This window comes from Pelodiscus sinensis, chromosome 7 (assembly GCF_052426305.1).
Source record: "Pelodiscus sinensis isolate ZL-2025 chromosome 7, ASM5242630v1, whole genome shotgun sequence".
NCBI lineage: Eukaryota > Metazoa > Chordata > Testudines > Trionychidae > Pelodiscus > Pelodiscus sinensis.
The window spans coordinates 63,883,437-63,903,458 of NC_143058.1; the positions used below are offsets into that span (position 1 = coordinate 63,883,437).

The 20,022-nt window shown below is 51.0% G+C and overlaps 1 protein-coding gene across 8 annotated transcripts in view; it reads right to left on the reverse strand.

Moving 5' to 3' along the window:
- Nucleotides 1-20,022, reverse strand: part of MLPH (melanophilin) — a 60,650-nt gene that overhangs the window by 22,973 nt on the left and 17,655 nt on the right. For 5 of the 8 annotated variants that reach the window (XM_075934033.2, XM_075934031.2, XM_075934036.2 and 2 more), the window contains exons 3-9: nucleotides 14,798-15,019; nucleotides 13,055-13,191; nucleotides 9,492-9,530; nucleotides 7,832-7,926; nucleotides 6,280-6,408; nucleotides 5,112-5,313; nucleotides 4,031-4,194 (exon numbers count right to left, since the gene is read on the reverse strand). In XM_075934033.2, coding sequence (XP_075790148.2) covers nucleotides 4,031-4,194; nucleotides 5,112-5,313; nucleotides 6,280-6,408; nucleotides 7,832-7,926; nucleotides 9,492-9,530; nucleotides 13,055-13,191; nucleotides 14,798-15,019 — 988 coding nt within the window. The remainder of the gene's footprint in view (nucleotides 1-4,030; nucleotides 4,195-5,111; nucleotides 5,314-6,279; nucleotides 6,409-7,831; nucleotides 7,927-9,491; nucleotides 9,531-13,054; nucleotides 13,192-14,797; nucleotides 15,020-20,022) is intronic. The other 3 variants (XM_075934034.2, XM_075934038.2, XM_075934037.2) reach the window with 1 other exon arrangement.

Sequence of the window (20,022 nt, forward strand, 5' to 3'; positions counted from 1 at the left end):
GGGCTTCATACATCCAAACTTCAATGGGCATAACACGCTATAAGAGCCGCCCCCCCCTTGGGAGCTACCCGGATGGTGACTGACCACTGGTGATGAAGATGATGGTGATGCGGGTGACGACTAACACTCGTTTTCGCCGTGAAGGACGGCGTGAGCTGCACAAACACTGGACGTTCTGCAGTGTCCTCTCTCCCAGTTAGCAGACGGCAGGGTGGGTGTGGTTGGTTAAGAATCGCAGATCTTACAGAAGGCCAATGATCTCTTACGCATCACTGGGTTCCCATTCTGTAGCTAACCTCTGTACTGCAGTTGATCTAGGGGATGAATTCTCCCAGATATAAGCCCTCCCCTTGGGGTGGATAATGAAAGTAACTCAGGACTCTGGAGAAGGCAACAACTTGACCACCCGCTTGGAGAAGGACTTAGAAAGAAAGCGCGACACCGCACGGCCTTGTGTTAACAATCCAAGGGGTTAGAAAGTCCAATCACAAAAAACCCACCTAGAAATCTAGAATGCCATTGAAAGGGCTCCTAGAGGACACCAGAGGCTGTTCTTCCAAGCTCTGAAAGTTTTAGCTAGCCACAACAGGAATTAAGACTGGGTTAGCCTCTAAGTCCGCCCTGAGTCCCTGACAGCCAAACCTTCCCAAGGCCGCATTGTACCTCTGTTCCAACCACCCCGGCCCACGTAAGTCCAGGAGGTCACAGGAGTGTAACCGAGCGCACGATTCAGCCTCGAGCGCGACGGGGGTCTGCTGAGCGATTTCAGCAGTAATACGGTTACACAGAGCTGTGCTGTGAAACTGCCACAGCTCAGTCATGCAGCTGAAGGTACAATCTGATTAGCCCTTAAGGTTCCAATCAATTGGGCAAAGCCTGTCTAGGTAGCACCAGTCAGAGTCGAGCGGGTGCGTCCCCCATCGATCTCCATTAGGAGCTGTAATCGTGCTGCACGACGAGGGCTGGCAGACAAGTGCTCGGCCCTGAAAGTTGTTTTTAAACATAAACTAGACAGTAGAGGACAGCTCCTCGCCTGGTCACGTCCGTGGAGCAAGGACAGTTTACACCAGCTGAGGATCTGCAGCCAAAACCTCAATTGCCCTATGAAGATTCATAGACTCATGGGGCTGGAAGAGTCCTCAGGAGTCATCGAGTCCAACCCCCTGCTCAAAGCAGGACCAAGCCCAACTCCATCATCCCAGCCGGGGCTTTGTCAAGCCAGGACTTAGAAACCTCTAAGGATGGAGATTTCAACACCTCCCTAGGGAACCCGTCCCAGTGCTTCACCACCCTCCTAGGGAAATAGTTTTTCTTCATAGCCAACCTAGACCCCCCTCACTGCAACTTGAGCCCATTGCTCCTTGTTCTGCCATCCGTCACTACTGAGAACAGCCTCTCTCCATCCTCTTTGGAACCTCCCTTCAGGGAGTGGAAGGCTGCTCTGAAATACCCCCTCACTCTTCTCTTCTGCAGACCAAACAAACCCAAATCCCTCAGCCTCTCCTTGTAAGTCATCTGCTCCAGGAGACATCTGGAACCTTCCAGAAATTGGGTGCTTGTTTGTTTGCTTTTGCATGTGAGATCATCTCGACCCTGAACTGGAAACAGGCAACAGGGGTATTCCGCATACAAGTATCCCAGAAAACTGGTTCATCCATTATATAGTCTGTTCACTTTGGACCTGAGTCTATGCCCACTGATTTCCTGGGGGTTTGGACCAGCCTTTAGTTGTGCCAACATTGAAAAATATAAAGAAAAACACTGAAGAGAAAACCAGGAGCATGTAACTTCATTGAGACACATATGACTAGGGGGATTTTTGGAGGGAAACTGAGGAGAGTTGATAAAACATTCTGTTCAAAAAGCAAATGACAGTGGAAGTACTGTCCCGTCGAATGGTTTGTTTCTGTTCTCTTAAAGCCAGTGGAAGCGTTAGCACCAACTTCCATGGGAGAAGGACTGGGCCCTAAACAGGGGCCCAGTTGTGTGTTTACACATCATTCCAGTGTTGCCAGCTCTCATATCGTTGTTTCGTACAGATCCCTGGAGACAGGTGATTATGAGAGAATCTCTATTTTAAGCTTCTTACAAAGACAGTTTCCAGGTCTCATGAATGCAGAAAAAGCCTGAAGAAGTGGATCCTGCCCTTAAAGACTCAGACACCAGAGGTCCAGTAGGAACCCTCCACCCCAACTTTTATGGAGAATCCTGTGATTTTAAAGTCAGAATGTGGAGGATTTTAAAGTCATATTCGTGCCATAATGATTACACTAAGACTAAGGCACAAGGGTTTGATTTTTTTTTTTTTAAAAACACCAGCCAGGGTGATTAACCATTGGCACAAATGACCCAAAGGTAACTGTGGACACTCCACCTCTTGACGGCTTCAGATTGCTGTTCCAGAAGCAGTGGGCAGCAGTAATTACAGTATGCATTGAAGGAACTGAGGCAGTCTTGACTAAAACTAGCATTCAGCACGTCAGCCTCAGATTTAATGTTCTTGGTGTTAGATTGCATATTTGTTTCCCCCACCTAGACGCCCACTGATTGCAGCCGGTGTTTGGGATGTGCAAAGAACCTAGACTGCTCCACTTGTTGTAAATGTAGATTGGAAATTAGCCTGTGAGTTACCTTCACACCTGTTTGTCCAAACACCAGCGTGTGCTTTCATTCAGCAGACGAGCAAGGCTGTCTGTTGACTCAACTTGTGGTTTTGTAATCTGTTTAAAGCCTTCAACCCCGGGGGGGAAAAACCAGACTCCCTTCTCCCCACCCGAGAATAAGCACCATTTGCAGCTTCACCCTGAGCCTCACTCACATGTAAGTGACAGAGCAGAGCACCCGTTTCCGACTGCAGTTAGAACACTTCAGGCGCTACTCAGGAAGAAGAGGATCACGAAAGGAGCAGTGATCCCATTCCAAGGCCTTAGCTGCTCCTAATGCACTGACCCATTCAGTAAAGGTGAGTAGAGTCTTTCTCTGGTGCAGAAGGAATGACAGGCAGCTTATAGAATAAATGGACCAGGCTGGCCTTCTTACTGCAGCTAAAGGCAGCGTGAGGTAGAACTCCATTTCCTCTTCTTGCTGAGCTGCAAACGCAGGGCGGTGAAGAGGACGGAGTGGGGATGAGAGGCGCAGAGCCGTTCAGTGTGAAAAGGTGGGGGGAGAGATGGACGGATCTGTTCTTTCTCTGGCTAGGCACATCACTTGGCAGCATCAGAGGGCTTTAAAGGTGCCTCACCAGAGCCACCCCTGTTTATGCTGGTGCAACTCTCACGGGAATCAACCCGCTGTCCTTCTGGATCCACGAGCAGAACATGGGCCATGCTCTGGCATGGGACAGCACTGTCTAGGTGCCTGTGAGCCAGCCATAATAAATGGAACCAGGAAAATACCTTAAGAGATAGGCCCATGACCAGTGTTTCTTAAACTTTTTAAGACCGAGGAACATCAAACAATCTTTTTTTTTTTTTTTTTTTTAAAAATGTGGCACACCAAGGATTTTTTGTTGAGGAAAAAAAAAATCACTTGTCCCTTTAAGGGCAGCCATTTTGAACTCTGTTCTCCACAGCACACCTCCGACTGCCTCATAGTTTAAGAAACACTGCCCTAGACTCTCTGGCAATGCAGCGGGGCAGCAAAACAAGCATACCCAGCCGCATGTGGATTCTCTCTATAACCAGGGACTCGCTGGTCTTGTGGGTCTGGTGCTTCTACTCCAGGCCACAGCATTCCTGGCCCTTCATAACAGGGTGGTGGGGTGAGGCGTGGAAGTGGTTGCCGTGGTACAGGCAGTGGGAGCTGCTTTCTTGATTGCACAGAGAGTGCTCTCTCTGCCCTGCCATGGTCCACCAGCACGGCTGCCCACTCCATAATGATCTGGAGAAGGTTATTGTTTTACTGCAGCAAAGCCCCACCTGCCTGAACAATCCTGCATGGGCTACGCTTCACGGGTGACTTAGCTTGTGGCATCCCAGCCACGGAGATAATCCCACGTGCCACTGGGAATGGGTTACCATCCCTTGGTTACCTGGTTTCCAGAGTAGTTTATATTCTCCTGGGAGGAGGCTCTGTTCCTGCGTTTCACGTGGTGGGTCTGGTAGACAGGGAACTTCTGGGCTCCCTTGATGTCGTCATCGGAAGTGTCCATATCCGCTGAGTACTGGGGTCGGTGCCGCTCGTTCCATGGGCTGTCTTTGGGGGCAGAATGGGTTCAAGTCACTGGAAGCTCAGGGCAGGGAATAGAATAGAATCCTAGACCACTAGAACTGGAAGGGACCTCGAGAGGACATTGAGTCCAGTCCCCTGCCCTCGTGGCAGGACCAAGCACCGTCTAGACCATCCCTGACAAGTGTCTGTCCAACCTGCTCTTAAATATCCCCAGTGATGGAGATTCCACAACCTCCCTGGGCAATTTATTCCAGTGTTTCACCACCCTGTCCAACTATTGTCCAACCTAAACCACCCTTGCTGCAGTTTAAGCCCATTGCTTCTTGTCCTGTCCTCAGAGGCCAAGGAGAACAATTTTTCCCCTGCCTCCTTGTGACGCCCTTTTAGACACCTGAAAACCGCTATCATGTCCCCTCTCAGTTTTCTCCTTTCCAAACTAAACTATCCCGATTCTTTCAGTCTTCCCTCATAGCTCATGTTTTCTAGATCTCGAATTATTTTTGTTGCTCTTCTCTGGGCCTTCTCCAATTTCTCCACCTCCTTCTTGAAATGGGGTGCCCAGAACTGGACACAATACTCCAACTGAGGCCTCATCAGCTCAAAGTAGAGCAGAAGGAGGACTCCTTGTGTCTTGCTTACCACACTCCTGTTCACTTTTATTTCATCTGACCTGCTAAGTAAGGAAGGCCTGCGAGATCTAGCACAACCTAGAGTGGGAGGGAGTCAGGCTGGGGAATAGGTAAGTGACAGCCCTTGCTAGAAAAGACCAGCTCTCTGTGTAAGCGGATTTGCACGTGCCAATCAAATGCGTGGTTAGGGTTTTGTGTTGTGATGTCATAGGTGAGTTATTTTTGAACCCCTAACGTTTCCATTCCGAGAGGACTGCAGGCCAGCTGCTCTTCCTCAGCTGGGACAGACGGACCCTTGTCAGTGTGGCCTACCGAGTTTGGGATTTCTTTCCATGCTCTTCCTTTGGGAGTTCACGGTCAGCCGGAGCTCGGTGCTAAACTCCTGCTCTGGAGGGGTGACGTGTTGCCCCTGCTCCTGCAGGATCTGGTGGAACACGGCAGCCAGGTCTGCCTCTGCGACCATCGTCTCCTTCCGGGAGGGGTCCTCCCCGGCATCTGGGAAATCTGGGAACGGCTGACGAAAGGGGACACTGGTCAGGACCAGACAGTGGGCTGTCTGGTCCCACAAACCACTTCTGAGCAAAATATTTGCAGGTTATTCCCCCCTCCCCGCACCGGCAAATTAATGGAGCCACTTTCTACTTCCAATTCCTGAACCACCATCTAAAAACAGGAGGCATCTGAAATAGTTGCTTAAAGGGATTTAGACACCTCACCGTTCTAATTGGAACTAGGTCTCACAATCCCCTAAGCAGCTTTGACAATCTCTGCCCACACATCTATGCTTTTCAAGTGTCTAGTCCGTTTACCGATTCAGCACTAACATGGCTCCCCAAATCCGGATTCTATTTGGATGCTTTCTAAAGATACGGTTTCCTCACAGGCTGCGGTCACAGTGCCTGTCCTGAGGACAGGCTAGAACCATCCTAAATGGTTTGGCCCAAAATCTTCATCAACCTCATTTCAGAGTCTGAAATCGCCAAGCTTTGGTTAACTTTTAAAACAAAATGTTATTGTTCCATTTCCTGCTCCTTTCCCCAACAAGCTGTGCCAGGACCAGTGCTGCAGGGCTGGGCACAAGGACTACAACTCCCAACCTGCCTTGCTCTCCATCTCCAGCCAGAGAAGCTGGCTGGACTCACAAGAAGCCAACTTCATCCCTTACCGTGGAGGCTAGGCATGAATTGAGCACGTGTGCTTGTGGGAGCACCAAGAAACAGACTTAACCTGCAGGGGCCTGTTCAAAAAAAGTGATAAAACCCAGAAGAAAATGAGATCAGCAGCCACAAGCTCTTCTGAATCTCCTGCCGCCTAGCTCCCCAGTCCTCAGCGGCCTTCGGAAGAAAGGTCCATGTGGCAGAAAAGAAAGCAAGGGCAGAAGCTAATCAGCATCACCTCGCTGGAAACTCCACGCGGAAGAGAAGAAACCGGAGGGAGCAAGGAAGGAGAGAACAGCAATCCCTTACCACCGCCCAAGTACCTGGAAGCCATCCTGGTTGACCGGAGTTTGCGAAAGCTGCATAGACTGACGACGTGATTGAGCAGAATATTCTGAGTCCAACTCAAAATCAAAGGGGTGGACAGACAGCAGGCGCTTTGTCTTGCGCATCTTAGAAAGCATAGAAAGTGCAAGAAAGCATAATTCATGGTAAACACAACTCAGCCTTAAAAAGGGGACTCTGCCCAGTACGCCCTCTCTCTGCCTATGTTCCTGGGGGGGTGTTTTCCTCTCTCCTGGTGGCTCACGGTGCAGGTTTGCTGGATTGGATTTAGGGAGGGAACGTGGCTCGCTTTCTGCCAGGCCGCCCTGCTAACACATCCATGGAGCATTATGGGTGGCTGAGGGCAGAAAGGGGGATCACATTTCTTCCTGGTTCAAGGCTAGGTGTGCACATGAGGGTGGGAACGCCAGCCAATAGTGCCATGGATCAGATGAGCAAGGTCCATGCCCGCATACTTGGACGTGAACAGAAAGATTCCCCTTGAATTCAGCGATCTTTAGCTCAAGACCACACTTTGCTGGGCTGTGGATGAGACCCTGATTAAAGAGTTATGGAGAAGTGAGATTGGCTCCAATGCCGCAGAGAATTCCAACAGCTGCTGTGGGAATCCTCCAAAAATGTCCCCTTTTCACCCGGGGATCACTCCAGAATAGCCAGGAGGCCAGGCCCTCTCCGCGCCTTAAAACACCTCTTGCAGCTTTGCAGTTAGATCCCATTTATCTGGCACATGCAGAGTTTTACCCTTCATTGCCAGAGGCCCACGCCCCTTTATGAGATCCTCACCCAAAATGAGACGGTGCCTGCACTGGCAAAGCTTCTGTTGGACAGGGGTGTGGGAAAAAAAAAAAAATCACACCCCTGGCTGATGTGTCACCAGCAGAAGCGCCGGGGTGAGCGGTGCTATGTTGGAGGGAGAGGCTCTCCCGCTGGGATAGCTACTGCTGCTCTGAGCGCGTGTGCGTGTGTGTGACAGCTCCACGGGACACCTTACAGCAGTGCCGCTGCCGTGAGACAGCTGTGCCGCTGTAAGGGCCGTAGTACGCACACAGTTCTGAGGAAGGACAGCTTATGCCTTGAACAGCTTAGACTGAACGAAGTGACTGTACTTCTGGAAGAGGAACTGAAACAAACACTTGTCTCCCCAGACAATGCCAATGATGTAATGGGGGTGGGAGGGGAGCGGTACTGAAGTTCGCTAAGAGGCTGACCTATGGTATGAAAAGGCACCCAATGAAATGCGACGGGTAGAATCTATTCACCAAGAGCTAGCTCATTTTCATCTTGAGAGTGCTGTATAAAGGAAGGTCAAGATTATTATCCCCAATGTACAGAGAAGGAGACCGAGGCACAGAGGGGACGTGCAGGTTACCCAGCAGACCCAGGACGAGAACCCAGATCAGCCTAGAGCTGTGCCCACTAGGCCGAGCATGGCAGAGACGGCTCCCCGCAGCCAGGACAGCCCAGAGTGGAGAAGAGCGCAGCCCACGCTGCAGAACGAGACAGGGCCCGGCCCCCGCGGTAAACGCTCACCCTCGTGTAGTGCTCAGCTTCCGCGCCGTCCACGAGGGCGTCTTCGTCCTCGCTCTCCGTGCCCACCCCGCTGCCGGCGCGCCACTGGCACTCCCCTGGAGAGGGCACAAGGAAACGTGCATCAAGGGCTTGGCACCCAGCGGCCGGATTGCCGAGCGGCTGGCGGAAGAAATCCAGCCATTCCCTGGCCAGAGCGACATGCTCTCTTGGCTGCTCTTGGGTTGCTACTTGGCTGGCTTTTAACCCGCCTGGCCTGACTCCTATTGCCGGGGTTGCTGATGAAAACATGTAATTTGCTAAACAATTAAACATAAAAATACACTTATTGTGTATGTTATGGGATGTGGGTCTGTGTGTGAGTATACACTTGCTGTGTTATGGGGTCAGGGTCTTTGGGGGTACACAATGGTAAAATACACTTATTGTGTTATGGGGGGGTGTCCAATGACTTTCCGCATATTTCCCTAACAGTTAGCAATGGCTGGCACGAGGACCTTTTTATTGATGATGGGAGAGGGGGAAGCCAATAGGTCTCAGAGATGGCACCCTGACTTTCGTCCCTAACTGGTGTTTCTCTCATAGCGCCTCTTCCAGCCAGCTCCTGCTCCTATTGGCCTCTTGCCTTCACCCATGCTTTCCAACACCCTGCCTTAGCGTGGGAGCATGTCTCCCTCTAGCGGCTGGTCCACGGATTGCCCACTATCACCCTAGTACCACAAAAGGAGGCCTTCTTTAGCTGAGATAGAGGCCAGCGTTCCAGGTACCGACGGGCCCAGACACGTGTCTTGGTGACAGTGATGTGTGTGGCCGTGGGTTCCTTGTCTTCTTATATTATCTTACACTCTCTGACTATCCGCTGTTCCTGCTGCAGACCCATCTGCCAGCTCTCTGCTGTATGAAATGCCCCACCACGGACTCACTAGGCCAAATTCATGTTAAATTATGGGACAGGAGATTAGCGTGAGTCTCAGAGAACCTCACTGAGTCTCAGCTACTGACTCTAACGCATCCATTACCCCAGTGTAGATTTGCTCATTTTCACCTCTAAATCCGGTCCAGTACAGTTTTCCTCCTGATTCTCACTGGCCCTGTATGGCAGGGACTATGAATAGAAAATCTAGACCTCTTCAGCACTCTGTGTTAATCTGGCTGTGGCAGGTGAGTGGGGGTTGGAGCAGCCCCGGTGTAAGCGATTACCCAGTTAAACGTTACATTGAAATGGGATTTTACACCCCTACTCCATACTGCTTCGGAAAGCAGAGATAAAGGCACAACCCCAAACAGCAAAATTCCTGGGGAGCTCGTTGGCCAACCCCGAGAGGGACGAAACACCCGTCCGTAGGAATGGGAGCCATTGTGATTCTCACTGCCTAACTTTAAACACGTGTAGTCCCACCGTCTTACACAGGATGACTCACATTATTAAAGTTCAGCACGTGATTCGGAGCACGGCTGCCCCACTGCAGGTTAGAGTGAAAGACTGAACGTACGGAGACTCCAATTTTCCAACCCCTATCCCCCCGATATCCACTGTTCAAAGTGTACAACAGTTCTGGGCTTCTGGGAGCCAAAAGAACCAGGAAAGCAGATTTGGGGATGCCCACAGTGAGAGCCAGCCCCGCTACCATTTCCTGTTAGATGCACTGAAAAGCTGACTTACGGTTGATGTCTGGCAAGCTGTAAACTCTGTCGTGGACACCTAAGGGCAAAGAAAAGCCGAGGGGGAAAAGAAACACTTTTTACAGATCTGTTACACCAAGCAACCGCCCAACCACGCTCAGCAGGAGGCAGACTCGGTAATCTGCCAGCTGGCTACCCCTGCATGAGGCTCTGCCTTCCCGCCACTGAGAAACCGCAGCTGGGGCAGAAAGCGGCCCCTTGCTTGTAAAGTCACTCCCGGGCCTTGGGATTACACTGGCAGGCTGCAGGCGCCAGGTGCGGCCAGAGAGGCTCTGAATGGTTTAGGCCTTGATGACAGACTGAGACAAGTGATGGTCACAAGGAGCCTGGGCATGAGTGCGAACCATCCGCAGCTGCCTGGCAGGGGCCGATCTTGGCGGGTACACTCCTCCGCTGTTCAGATCCCTTCCCCAGTGGGGCGGACACTTCTGAAGTGCAAGGCATGCTGCAAGACTCATTCATTTCCCTGTGTGTCTCAAGCCAGGCAGGGAAGGAAAGGAGGACAGACCGATATACTTGGGCATTTTTCAGACAACATTATCAACCACTTAAGACCCTGACTCCCTTGTGTAATTAAGCTACATGTTGAGCATTCGAGCAGTCCCGTCAGTTTCAATTGGATGAAACGCACACGCTTACAGTTCCATTCCCTGCAGCATGTAGGACTTGGCAGTGTCTCTGCTGGATGAAAAGATGCCACAGAAGCCACTAAGGCCTAGCCCTCCTCTATCACGCTGCCCGTAGTCAATCCTAGTTATTATCAGATGAGTAACTCCAGCGAAAGAAGCCTGCCAATTTACCTGTGTCTTCAATTGAAAACGAAATGTTACCATCCCCTCTGGGATGAAAAAGGACGAAGCAAGTCATAATTCTTCATCCTCATTTCAGTATTCCCTTTGTGCTGCTTTAAACTATACATTTAAATGCTTTTCGGGTATATTGCTAAGTGCTCTGCAGATCTAGAAAACAGTATGAAATTAACATAACTGCACCATGTGCTTCTAATTATATTTCTGGGAATGAGTGGACTCTGGAAATGAACAAGGGCATGCAGGTTTAATTAACGTATGCCCACGGCATTACTGCACACTATTATCTGGCTCCTCATGGCAGGAAAATAATTCCGCCACCCTGACACCACCATACACAACCGGACCCGTTTGCATTAAGGACACAGCAGAAATACTATGTCACAGTGGCAGCAGGCCATTGTTACAGAGTTAGGGTATGTCTACACTAGCCCCCTATTTTGAACTAGGGAGGCTAATGTAGGCATTCGAAGTTGCAAATGAAGCCCGGGATTTAAATATCCCGGGCTTTATTTCCATGTTCCCGTCCGGTCGCCATTTTTAAATTCCACTAGTCCAAAGTAACTGCCCGTGGCTACACGCAGCAGTGAAACGGTAATTCAAACTCAGTCCTTCGTTCGAATGAACTGTTACTCCTCCTGGAATGAGGCGTAACAGTTAATTTGAACTAAGGACTGAGTTCGAATAACTGTTTCACTGCCGCGTGTAGCCGCAGTCAGTTACTTCGGACTAGTGGAATTTCAAAATGGTGACCGGACAGGAACATTCAAATAAAGCCTGGGATATTTAAATCCCGGGCTTCATTTGCAACTTCGAATGCCTACATTAGCCTCCCTAGGGTATTGCCTACATTAGCCTCGAACTAGGGGCCTAGTGTAGACATACCCTTAGAGAGGTGGCTGTACCATGCCGATGGTAGCTTGGTTGATAAATCCAGTCCTGGCCTGCCACATTGCAAACGCATATTTAAATACTCTCAGGCCTCTTGAAAATAACAAAGACCTGGTCCAAAGGCCTTAGCAATGGTAGGATCAGTTTCATGGATCTCGGTTGATCCAAGATCGCCAACCCCAACGAGCTGTGCCCGAAAAATCATGCAATTGGCTTCAAATTCATGAGATTAAAAAATAAATAAAATAAAAACGTTGGGATTTTTTTTTTTTATTTGCCTTGTGTTTTTTAAGCCTAGGGTTTATGCTTCGGTTAGTTTATCAAGCTTTGCTCTGCAACCAGAAAGGCTGGAAATGGAGGGGTTTTTTTTTTTAAAAAAAGGGAAGCGGAGATTCTTACAAGGTTCCAGGAGTTAGGGCTTGAAAGCAAAGCACCAAATAAGGCAAGACTTAGGATAAAATTACAAGAGTCGGTAACTCCTTATGCTCCGTCTAGAAGAGCCGGGATGTTCTAAATGCTAATGTGCCCTGAATTCGCTCTCCCTCCCCCATTTTGTACTTACTGCAGGTCTCTTTGATACCTGCCAGGCGCTAGGGACACTCTCTCTCATTCGCATCCCCCACACACTGCCCTTTGGTTCCTGTGCGATCCGATCCCCAGAGTTTAATTCTGACAGCAACTTCAGCAGATGCGCTTGTTAATCTTGTACCAGGCATCGGTGACCCCTGGGGAATCGCTATGCTGTCTAACACTGCCACCTGCTGGCAAATCAGTATGCAAACGTTTATCAGCGTGCGGAAAACAGGAGCAGATGAGAAAGGCCTTTTACTGCAGGCCTAGCACCTCAACGTGTGCAAACTGCCCTCACTCCACTCAAGTAGATTATTTAAAAGCAGCCACGCTCTGGGTTTCTTTGCACCAGGAAGCATGAATGTTAGTCTAGGACTAACTCCTCCTTACAGGCTTAGCGATATTTTAAACAACAGTGCAAATATTGGTTGAAAAGCACCATATCTGTATATTTGTATATTTGCACCACATACATGTGTATATACATACCCACACAAATCCACATTCTCCCCTGGAATCAATAGAGTTGCGCCCGGGATACATTTTACCTAGTTTCAGTCCCTGCTTGAGACAATCCAAATGTTATAGCTGGGGAACTGACGCAAAGAATGATTAAAAGAGTTGCCAGAGGTTATGGAGGAAAGTCAGTGGCAGAGAAACTAAATGACTCCAAATTAATTGAATCTTGGTTCATTTACTAACAGTAGCATGTAAACCTCTGATTGCCAGATGCTGGAACTACAGGTTGAACCTTTCTAGTCCAGAATGCTCTGGTCCCAAAATATCCATGGTCTGGCATGATTTTAGTGAGCCAGATGTCCACTTTTCATGGCCAACTTTCCCGCGGTCCCATAAAGTTTGTTTACAGCCACCTGTCCTGGTTCTCAGTGTCCGGTGCTGTTATTTATCTCTAATTTACCTCCTAAATATCCTCCAACCGCCCAGTAAGCAGTGGAAGTGTTGGTGATGCTGCTAGACAATATTGACCTCCCATGATCTGGCAAATTCTCTGGTTTGGCACCGGTCAGATCCTGAGGGAGCCGGACTAGAGAGGTTCAACCTGTAGTTGATGCTGAATAATTGTCTTGTTCTCAATCTTGCCTCGGAAGCATCTGGCTCTGGTCAGGGCTGGAAGACAGGACACTTGGCCTGATGGCCCATGGCCGTTCGTAGGCGCTTACGTATGGGTGTTGGATATCGACAGGGGGCCGCACAGCCATTCGTGAAACAAGCCTGCGAGGCAGAGGAAAAGGAGCACAGCCTGTCACCCTACCTAGCAATGCTGGATTCATGTTCTGCCCGTGCTGCAGCCTGCCGTAGAGCGACCGCATCACTTTCGCGCTTCCAAACCGCTTGAAACGGGATCGCACGTGCTCATAATACCACTCCAGGGAACCAATCTTCACAACCCTGCCCAGAGAGAGAGAGAGAGAGACGGTAACTTACGCACCAAGCCAGGGTGCTCGCACTTCCATTGGCCAGTGGCTGAGCGGATCCATCCAACCCACAGCAGGGCGCTTGCCGACTTAAGCTTAGAGGGTGCTGGATCGGGCCCCAGTGGAAGACACAGAGAAAGCCAAGATGTCGGGTTTATTTCCCGGCACACACATACGAATCCTCCTTTCCCCTTGGAGCAGGGTGCGGGAGGGAGAGGGCCACATGAGGCTATGGAGATTGTATGGAGGGCCATGAATGCCCATGAAATTGGGGCTGGGGTGTGGGAGGGGGCAAGGATTCTGGGGTGAGGCCCGAAACGAGGAGTTCAGGGTGCTGGAAGGAGCTGCAGGCTGGGGGTTGGATGCGAGAGGGGATGAGGCTGTAGCTGGGAGTGCGAGCTCTAGGGTGGGGTGGGGATAAGAGGCTTGGGGTGCTGGAGGGGGCTCTGGGCCGGGACTGAGGGGTTTGGAGGATGGGAGGGGGCCCTGGACTGGGACAGGTGTTGTGGGGGGTGGGGGGGGGAGCTCAGGGGTGCAGGTTCCAGGCTGCACGAAGCTCCTCAAGAGACAGCAGCATGTTCCCCTTCTGGGTGTCTCTAGGCTCTGCCCTCCTTGCAGCTCCCATTGGCTGTGATTCCCAGCCAATAGGAGCTGTGGGGGCGGTGCTTGGGGCAGAGGCAGCACATGGAACCCTATGGCTACCTCTAGGCCTAGGAGTTGGAGCAGTGGGGGGGGACATGCTGCTGCTTCCATGGCACGCAGGGCAAGCCCCAGACCCTGGAGCTGGAGGGCCAGATTAAAACATGTGATCCCTCTCCTGTTACCCATTCCCGGACCCTGACAAACAGAGGCTAGGGACACCATTCCTGCCCAGCCTGGCTAATAGCCATTAATGGACCTACCCTCCATGAATTGCTCTAGCTCTAGCAGAGGGGCCCCAGGGAAGTCTGAGAAAGTGACCCAAAAAGAACAGGAACTGCCCCCCCAACTACAACAATCACAGTTCTTTGGAGAGGGAACTGGCATGTGAGTTCCTTTGGGATCCTTGACCCTGGCTTGGCCTAACCATTGGGGTTACTCAGAATAGTAGTGCCTAGCACAGGGGTGGGCTATCATTTTTGCTGGGGGCCCACTCCAAGATTTTGGTAAGTGGTCAAGGGCTGCACTTTTCTATGGAGGAGGTGCAGGGTCAGGGACGGAGGTTGGGTGCAGAAGGGAGTTTAGGATGCAGGAGAGGATACGGACTCCGGGCCAGATCCAAAGGCTTGGTGAGCTGGATCTGGCCCGCAGGCCGTATCTTGCCTCCCCCGACCTTGTTCTATGGAGTGGCATTCACATGTAGAGTTCAAAACACTCCACAAAGGAGGTTAGTGTTGTTATCCCCATTGCACAGATGGGGAAACCGAGGCACGGAGCCACAAAGCAACTTGCCCCAGCCAGGCAATGGGCTAGCGGCAAGTTAGGTCTCCCAGGTGTCAGTCTTGGGCTCCGCCCACTAGGCCGCACTGCCACTCATCTCCAGCACCAGTCCACTGCAAAACCCCCTTCCGCCGCAGGTCTGCTGAGCCTGGCCCTCCTACCTGGCTAAGCGGCAGGGGTCACAGATCCAGGCTTGCTCCTTTTTGTGGTAGCGGCTGCAGTTCTTGCAGGTGTAGAAGTGGCAGTCCAAGCACTGGCGCTTGCTGTTCACCAGAAACTTGAAGGGCTGCAGGCAGTGGACGCAGTGGGTCTCGTTGAGGTGGGACTGATCAGACAGGAGCTCCCGTTTGGTGCTCTCCTTTTCAATCTTGCATTTCAGGTCCCTGGAAAAGCCAGACACAGACATCAGGGCCAGACTCGGCTACGCTGCGTGGACTGAGCCAGGAGGCAGCTTGTGGACTGGCCAACACACCAGGAACCATTAAACACCTCAGCCCCAGATCTGGTCAGAGTTACACTGCTGTACAGCTGTGTAATCACACAGCACTTCATCCGCAGCACTGAAGGCGTTTTACAAAGGAGGTCAGAATTGTTATCCCCATTATACAGATGGGAAAACTGAGGCATGGGGTGACTTACCTCTAGTCCCCTAGTGGCAGAGCGAGCAGCAGAAAGAACCCAGGTCCCTGGAATCCTAGCATAGTGTTCTATCCACTAGGCCATACTGCCTTTCTGCTGAGTACCCCTGAAAGCAATGGCGCTATTCTGGATTTATATCAGCGTACCTGAGTATGGAACGTGGCCCACGTGTGGATTTGTTTACCCTGTGTGACTTTGGCCAAATATAATTTCATTTAACTCTGCCTCCTATAAATGTCATGGAGCTTGTTATGTGGAAGACTAGTGTCTCCCATGCCCCGTGGCTTGTTGAAACTGCTCTAGGCAAACTTTTATTACTAATGAGACAAGTATTAGAAAGTAGCAGGGCTGAGCCCAAGAAACAGTGTTTGGATCTGGATTTGGGGGTATAAGAGGTTAACCAGTTACCTGGCCTGGCTGGAGCGGTTCCCTATTCCCGTCCACAGCTACGGTGGACAAGTCCCTTGCCGCCGCCAGCCTGACCGCGTCCACAGCGGTTAACATATAATTTAAATCGTTTAACCAGTTAGCTATTTTAATGGGTTTTTACATCCCTAATCTGGATCCTAAATTCAAGGCCAAATTGGCTATAAGGTTTGCGGAAATTCATCAAGGCAACTCTGGAAGGTTTTGTTTGCAAACAGTCAAAACCCCCATATGCCAGCTTTTCTTGCAAGATTTCGGCAGAATCTAAAACCACAAGAGAGGCCCGTTGGGGCTTCGGTTCCATGGTGTGCTAAAAGCCTTAGGCCTGGACACTTAGGGCTTCACTGAAGCTACAATGGTTTACACGAGCTGAGGATCAGACTCGGTAACTCTAGTCCACACCCTAACTACCCTGATCACTGGTGTTTCACTGTTTACTTGTACATCCCGATCCCACTGTATCATCTGTGGTCTCCTGTCTTCGGTTGTGAGCACATGGGACCTGTCTTTTTGTTCATTCTTTGTACAGCACCAAGCATAAAAGAGTCCACAACTACGGTAATTAGGCACTAAGATTATATAAATAATAATAATAAAACTAAAACATACACAACATCACTATAACAACAATCATTTTTTTCTGCTTTTAAATTCTCTCCCCTTCCCTGTAGGGCCTTCAGGAACCAGGTTATTTTCATCAGAGTTTGGCTGTGAATTGGAGTTTCGGACGCTGTCCCTGTCGACCTGTTTTCTAGAAGAAGAGGAACCGTGGGAAGACCTGTGTCTTCACCGCAAAGGGCTGTAGTTACAGTCGGGGAACAAAGATTTCACAATCTGTTCTCTCAGTTTTGGAGCCAATCCATGGGACTGCAGCACTGAAAATCCGTGACACAGCCACAGTTGAATGAAGGTAGGAAGGTCTCAGAACAGCCTGTCAGTTACGAACAAAGCGAGCATGTGAGATGTTCATGACTATCCCATGAAGGGTTATCTGAGACAGGGTGCGCTTTGAAAGCAAACTTGGCTGGGACTCCCCTTGCAGAAAGAGCCCATTGTGAGGCAAATATTTCATCTGCTTTTAGGATAGGCCAGCCGGTCGAGGCAGCCGGCAATCCTCAATGCAGGAAGTGCCAAGGCTAAGACGCACATTCCAATCTGCTGAACCAGAGCAGGGTCCTGACGGAGGCTCTGCCGCATTACCTGAAGGGTTTCTATTTGTTCTCAGAGCAGCGCAGGAGCTGGTACATATCACACCAGAGCTTATTTGCCTTTTGGGTTCAGATGAAGACGCATGATGTTTGATTTGTAGGAAGGGTCCGTGAAGGCTTGTTTTCCATCTAGGCAGGGCCGGAGAGCTGCCCTTTCCCGAATGTCGTTAACGCTGGTGTTCCACGGGGACTAGAAACCTCAGCACATGAGCTGTTCTCCCGATAGTTAGCTGCAGCAATGCATTGTGGGGGGTGAACTGTCAGGGCCAGTGCTGTTCCGGAGTTACAAACAACTTTTTAAAAGCTGCTTTCGGGAAGAGGGCTGGTTTTTAGCCCTTTCCAAAGGTGGCTTTCTGGCAGGGAGGATGGTGCCCAAGACAGACCCTAATTTTTAATCCTAGCTGAAGAGCAGCGGGTAGGTATGTGCTCCAGTCGGCTGCTTGGGGGATGGAACGGAAGAACGCCTCAGGCTAAGGGGACTAGGTGTGTCGGGCAGCCCATTGGATATATCTACGTAGCCCTGGACACCTCTGAGAATTGCTCTTTGGAGCTGGGACAGTCATTTTCCATGTCTGTACAGCCCCAGGGGCCCGGTCTGGGGGTGGCCTTCGGGGCCACCACAGTGGAAACGTTAAATTCCCACATTTGCTCCGTGCGGTGGCCAAAGAACTTTCCCGGTGTGTACGCCAGGCTCAGGGAGACCTGAAATGTTCGCTCGACCAGTTTGTCCTGTTTTCACAGCCCTTTCCTAGCCCTGCCAAGGAGATAAGAGCTCTCAGGTAAACCCAGAGGAACCACGGGGCCTTTGTTTACTCTTTTCAAGGCCGGTTTTGTTACTCAGCTCCCTGCAGAACGAGGAAGCGAAGGTGTGGCTGGCAGGGGCTGCTATGGAGTTACCGGGGAAAAGTCTCTTACAGATGGAGGCTCAGCAGCATTTTGGGAAACAGCCGGCTATGCCGAATGCAGAATGCCTGTTGCCGAGGGTGATTTGCTGGGCAGCACACACCACCGGCTGCAATCCGAGGCCTGCTCCACACACCCTAGGAGGCCAGGGCCAGACTGTCACCTGTCTGCACTGAGGAACGAGAACCGGCGGGACCCCAGGAGGGGGTGTGTGGCGTGTGGGTCTGGGCACAAGGAGGGAAAGTGGGCCCCTGAACTCTGGCTCACTTATAGGGCTGCCAGGTGTCCGGTTCTGAACCAGACAGTTCGGTATTTTTGCCTCCTGTATGGTAATAAAATTCAGAAAATAGCAGACACCTAAAATGTCCTGTACTTTCTGATTTTTTCCCGGGTGCTTGGTGGGTTTTGCAGGGGAGCTGTCCGGCCTGGCGCAGGGAGGAAAGATGGTGGATGGCCACCGGCAGTCAGTTAGGGCCAAAAAGCCTGAAAAGGAAAACATTTCTTAAAGAGGCCGCTCTGGTTTTTTTTTGCTCAACAACTTTGGTCTCCCCCCACTTTTTTTTTTCCTTCAACAGAATTTTTTCCTGGTGTTTTTTTTGGGGGGGGGGGGGGTGTCGGTATTTTTTGTTAAACCATCTAGCAACCCTACCTTACCTACCTAAGCCATTGGTGGGGTCATCCCGTGCTCTGGCTGGCAGATCCCCCGAAGGAGGGGGACAGGCAGAGACTGAGTATGGACAAAGCCTGGGGCGGGGGGGAGAGGGTCCACTCTAGAAACACAGCACAGCTGGTTTAGGCCATCAGCACATTACACCCCTGTGGCCCCACCAGGGGGGCAGGAGCAGGAATAGTGCCTCAGAGGGGTGTCTTTGAGGAGCAGGGCCTTGTGGACCTAGACCTACGATGCTGCATCCTATACACTCCCCGCAAGGCACAATCTTGCCCCAGTGAGCCCCACAGTTCAGCCCCACTGCAGCCAGGTGTCAGGGCCAGCAGATCTGGAGGGATTTCTCCCCGAGGAAGGGTCACTCAGTGGCTGGTACAGCCCCTCATGATCAGGCAAGGGGCAGCAAGGTGATTCTGGTCCCCTCCCCATCACTGACAGGTCCTCCAAGGCTGCAGTGATTTGCCCCTTCTCGCCACTCAGCCGTCCGCTCAGCTCCCCACCTCTTTGGGAGTGGAAGAGTTCAGCTCGGCAGTCCTTACCCCCTTGCGTCCGCAGGGCATTCCCTACCCTTCTGCTGGTGGCAGGAAGGGGATCCCAGATCCGCCCTCTGCTCGGATGCCAGTCCTGGGACCTTGCACAGAGCAGCTAAAATCTGCACCCTCAGCCTCACTGCTGCTTCCCTGGGCCACCTCCTGCCTCCAGGAGCCTCCAGCTGCTTTTGCAGAGCCACTCCCTGCAGAACTTTGCCCCCCGGGGTCCCGGCTGCTTCTGACTCCTTTGTATTTGCCCCCCCCCCCCCCCTCCTGGCAGGGTTGCCAGATGGTTTCTGAAAAAAATACCTAACAAATAAGAAAGGATCCTGAGAGTTGTTAAGTGAAACAAAATAAAATAAAATAAAAAAAAAAAGACAGTGTGGCCCCTTTAAGAAATGCTGTTGAGGCTTTTTGGCCCTAACAGGCTGTCAACAGCTGCCTGCCATCTTGCTTCCCTGTGCCGGGCCAGACAGCTCCCCTGCGGAACCCGGTAAGCACCCAGGACTTTTGCCTCCTGGACGGAAAAAAAAAAAAAAAAAAAAAAACCCAGAAAGTACCAGACATTTTAGGTGTCTGGTATTTTCTGAATTTTTTTTTTTTTTTTTTTTTAAACCAGACAGGAGGCAAAAATACCAAACTGTCTAGTTCAATACTGGACACCTGGCAAGCCTGCCTCCTGCTCTCTGGTCTGCAGGCTCAGTGCGGATTCCGGAGGAGAAATCAGCTGGCTAGTGTGAGCCTTTCTCTCAAGTCCACGATGGGGCAAGCGTGAAAGAAAGCAAGATGGTCTGGCAAGAACTTCGTTTTAAGTCCTCACCGTAAACCAGAGCCAGAAATAAGCAGTGTGCTCGAGGACAAGGCATTCATTTGCAGCCCTCGCAGGGGGCTTGTCCTTGCTTCCAAGCCATCAAAACACACGCAACCTCCTGTTTTCATCCCCCGGTTGGCCAGGCAGTGTGACGAGTTCCTCGCATTGACCAACCCTTTGTATGTTGCACGTTGAGGAACCG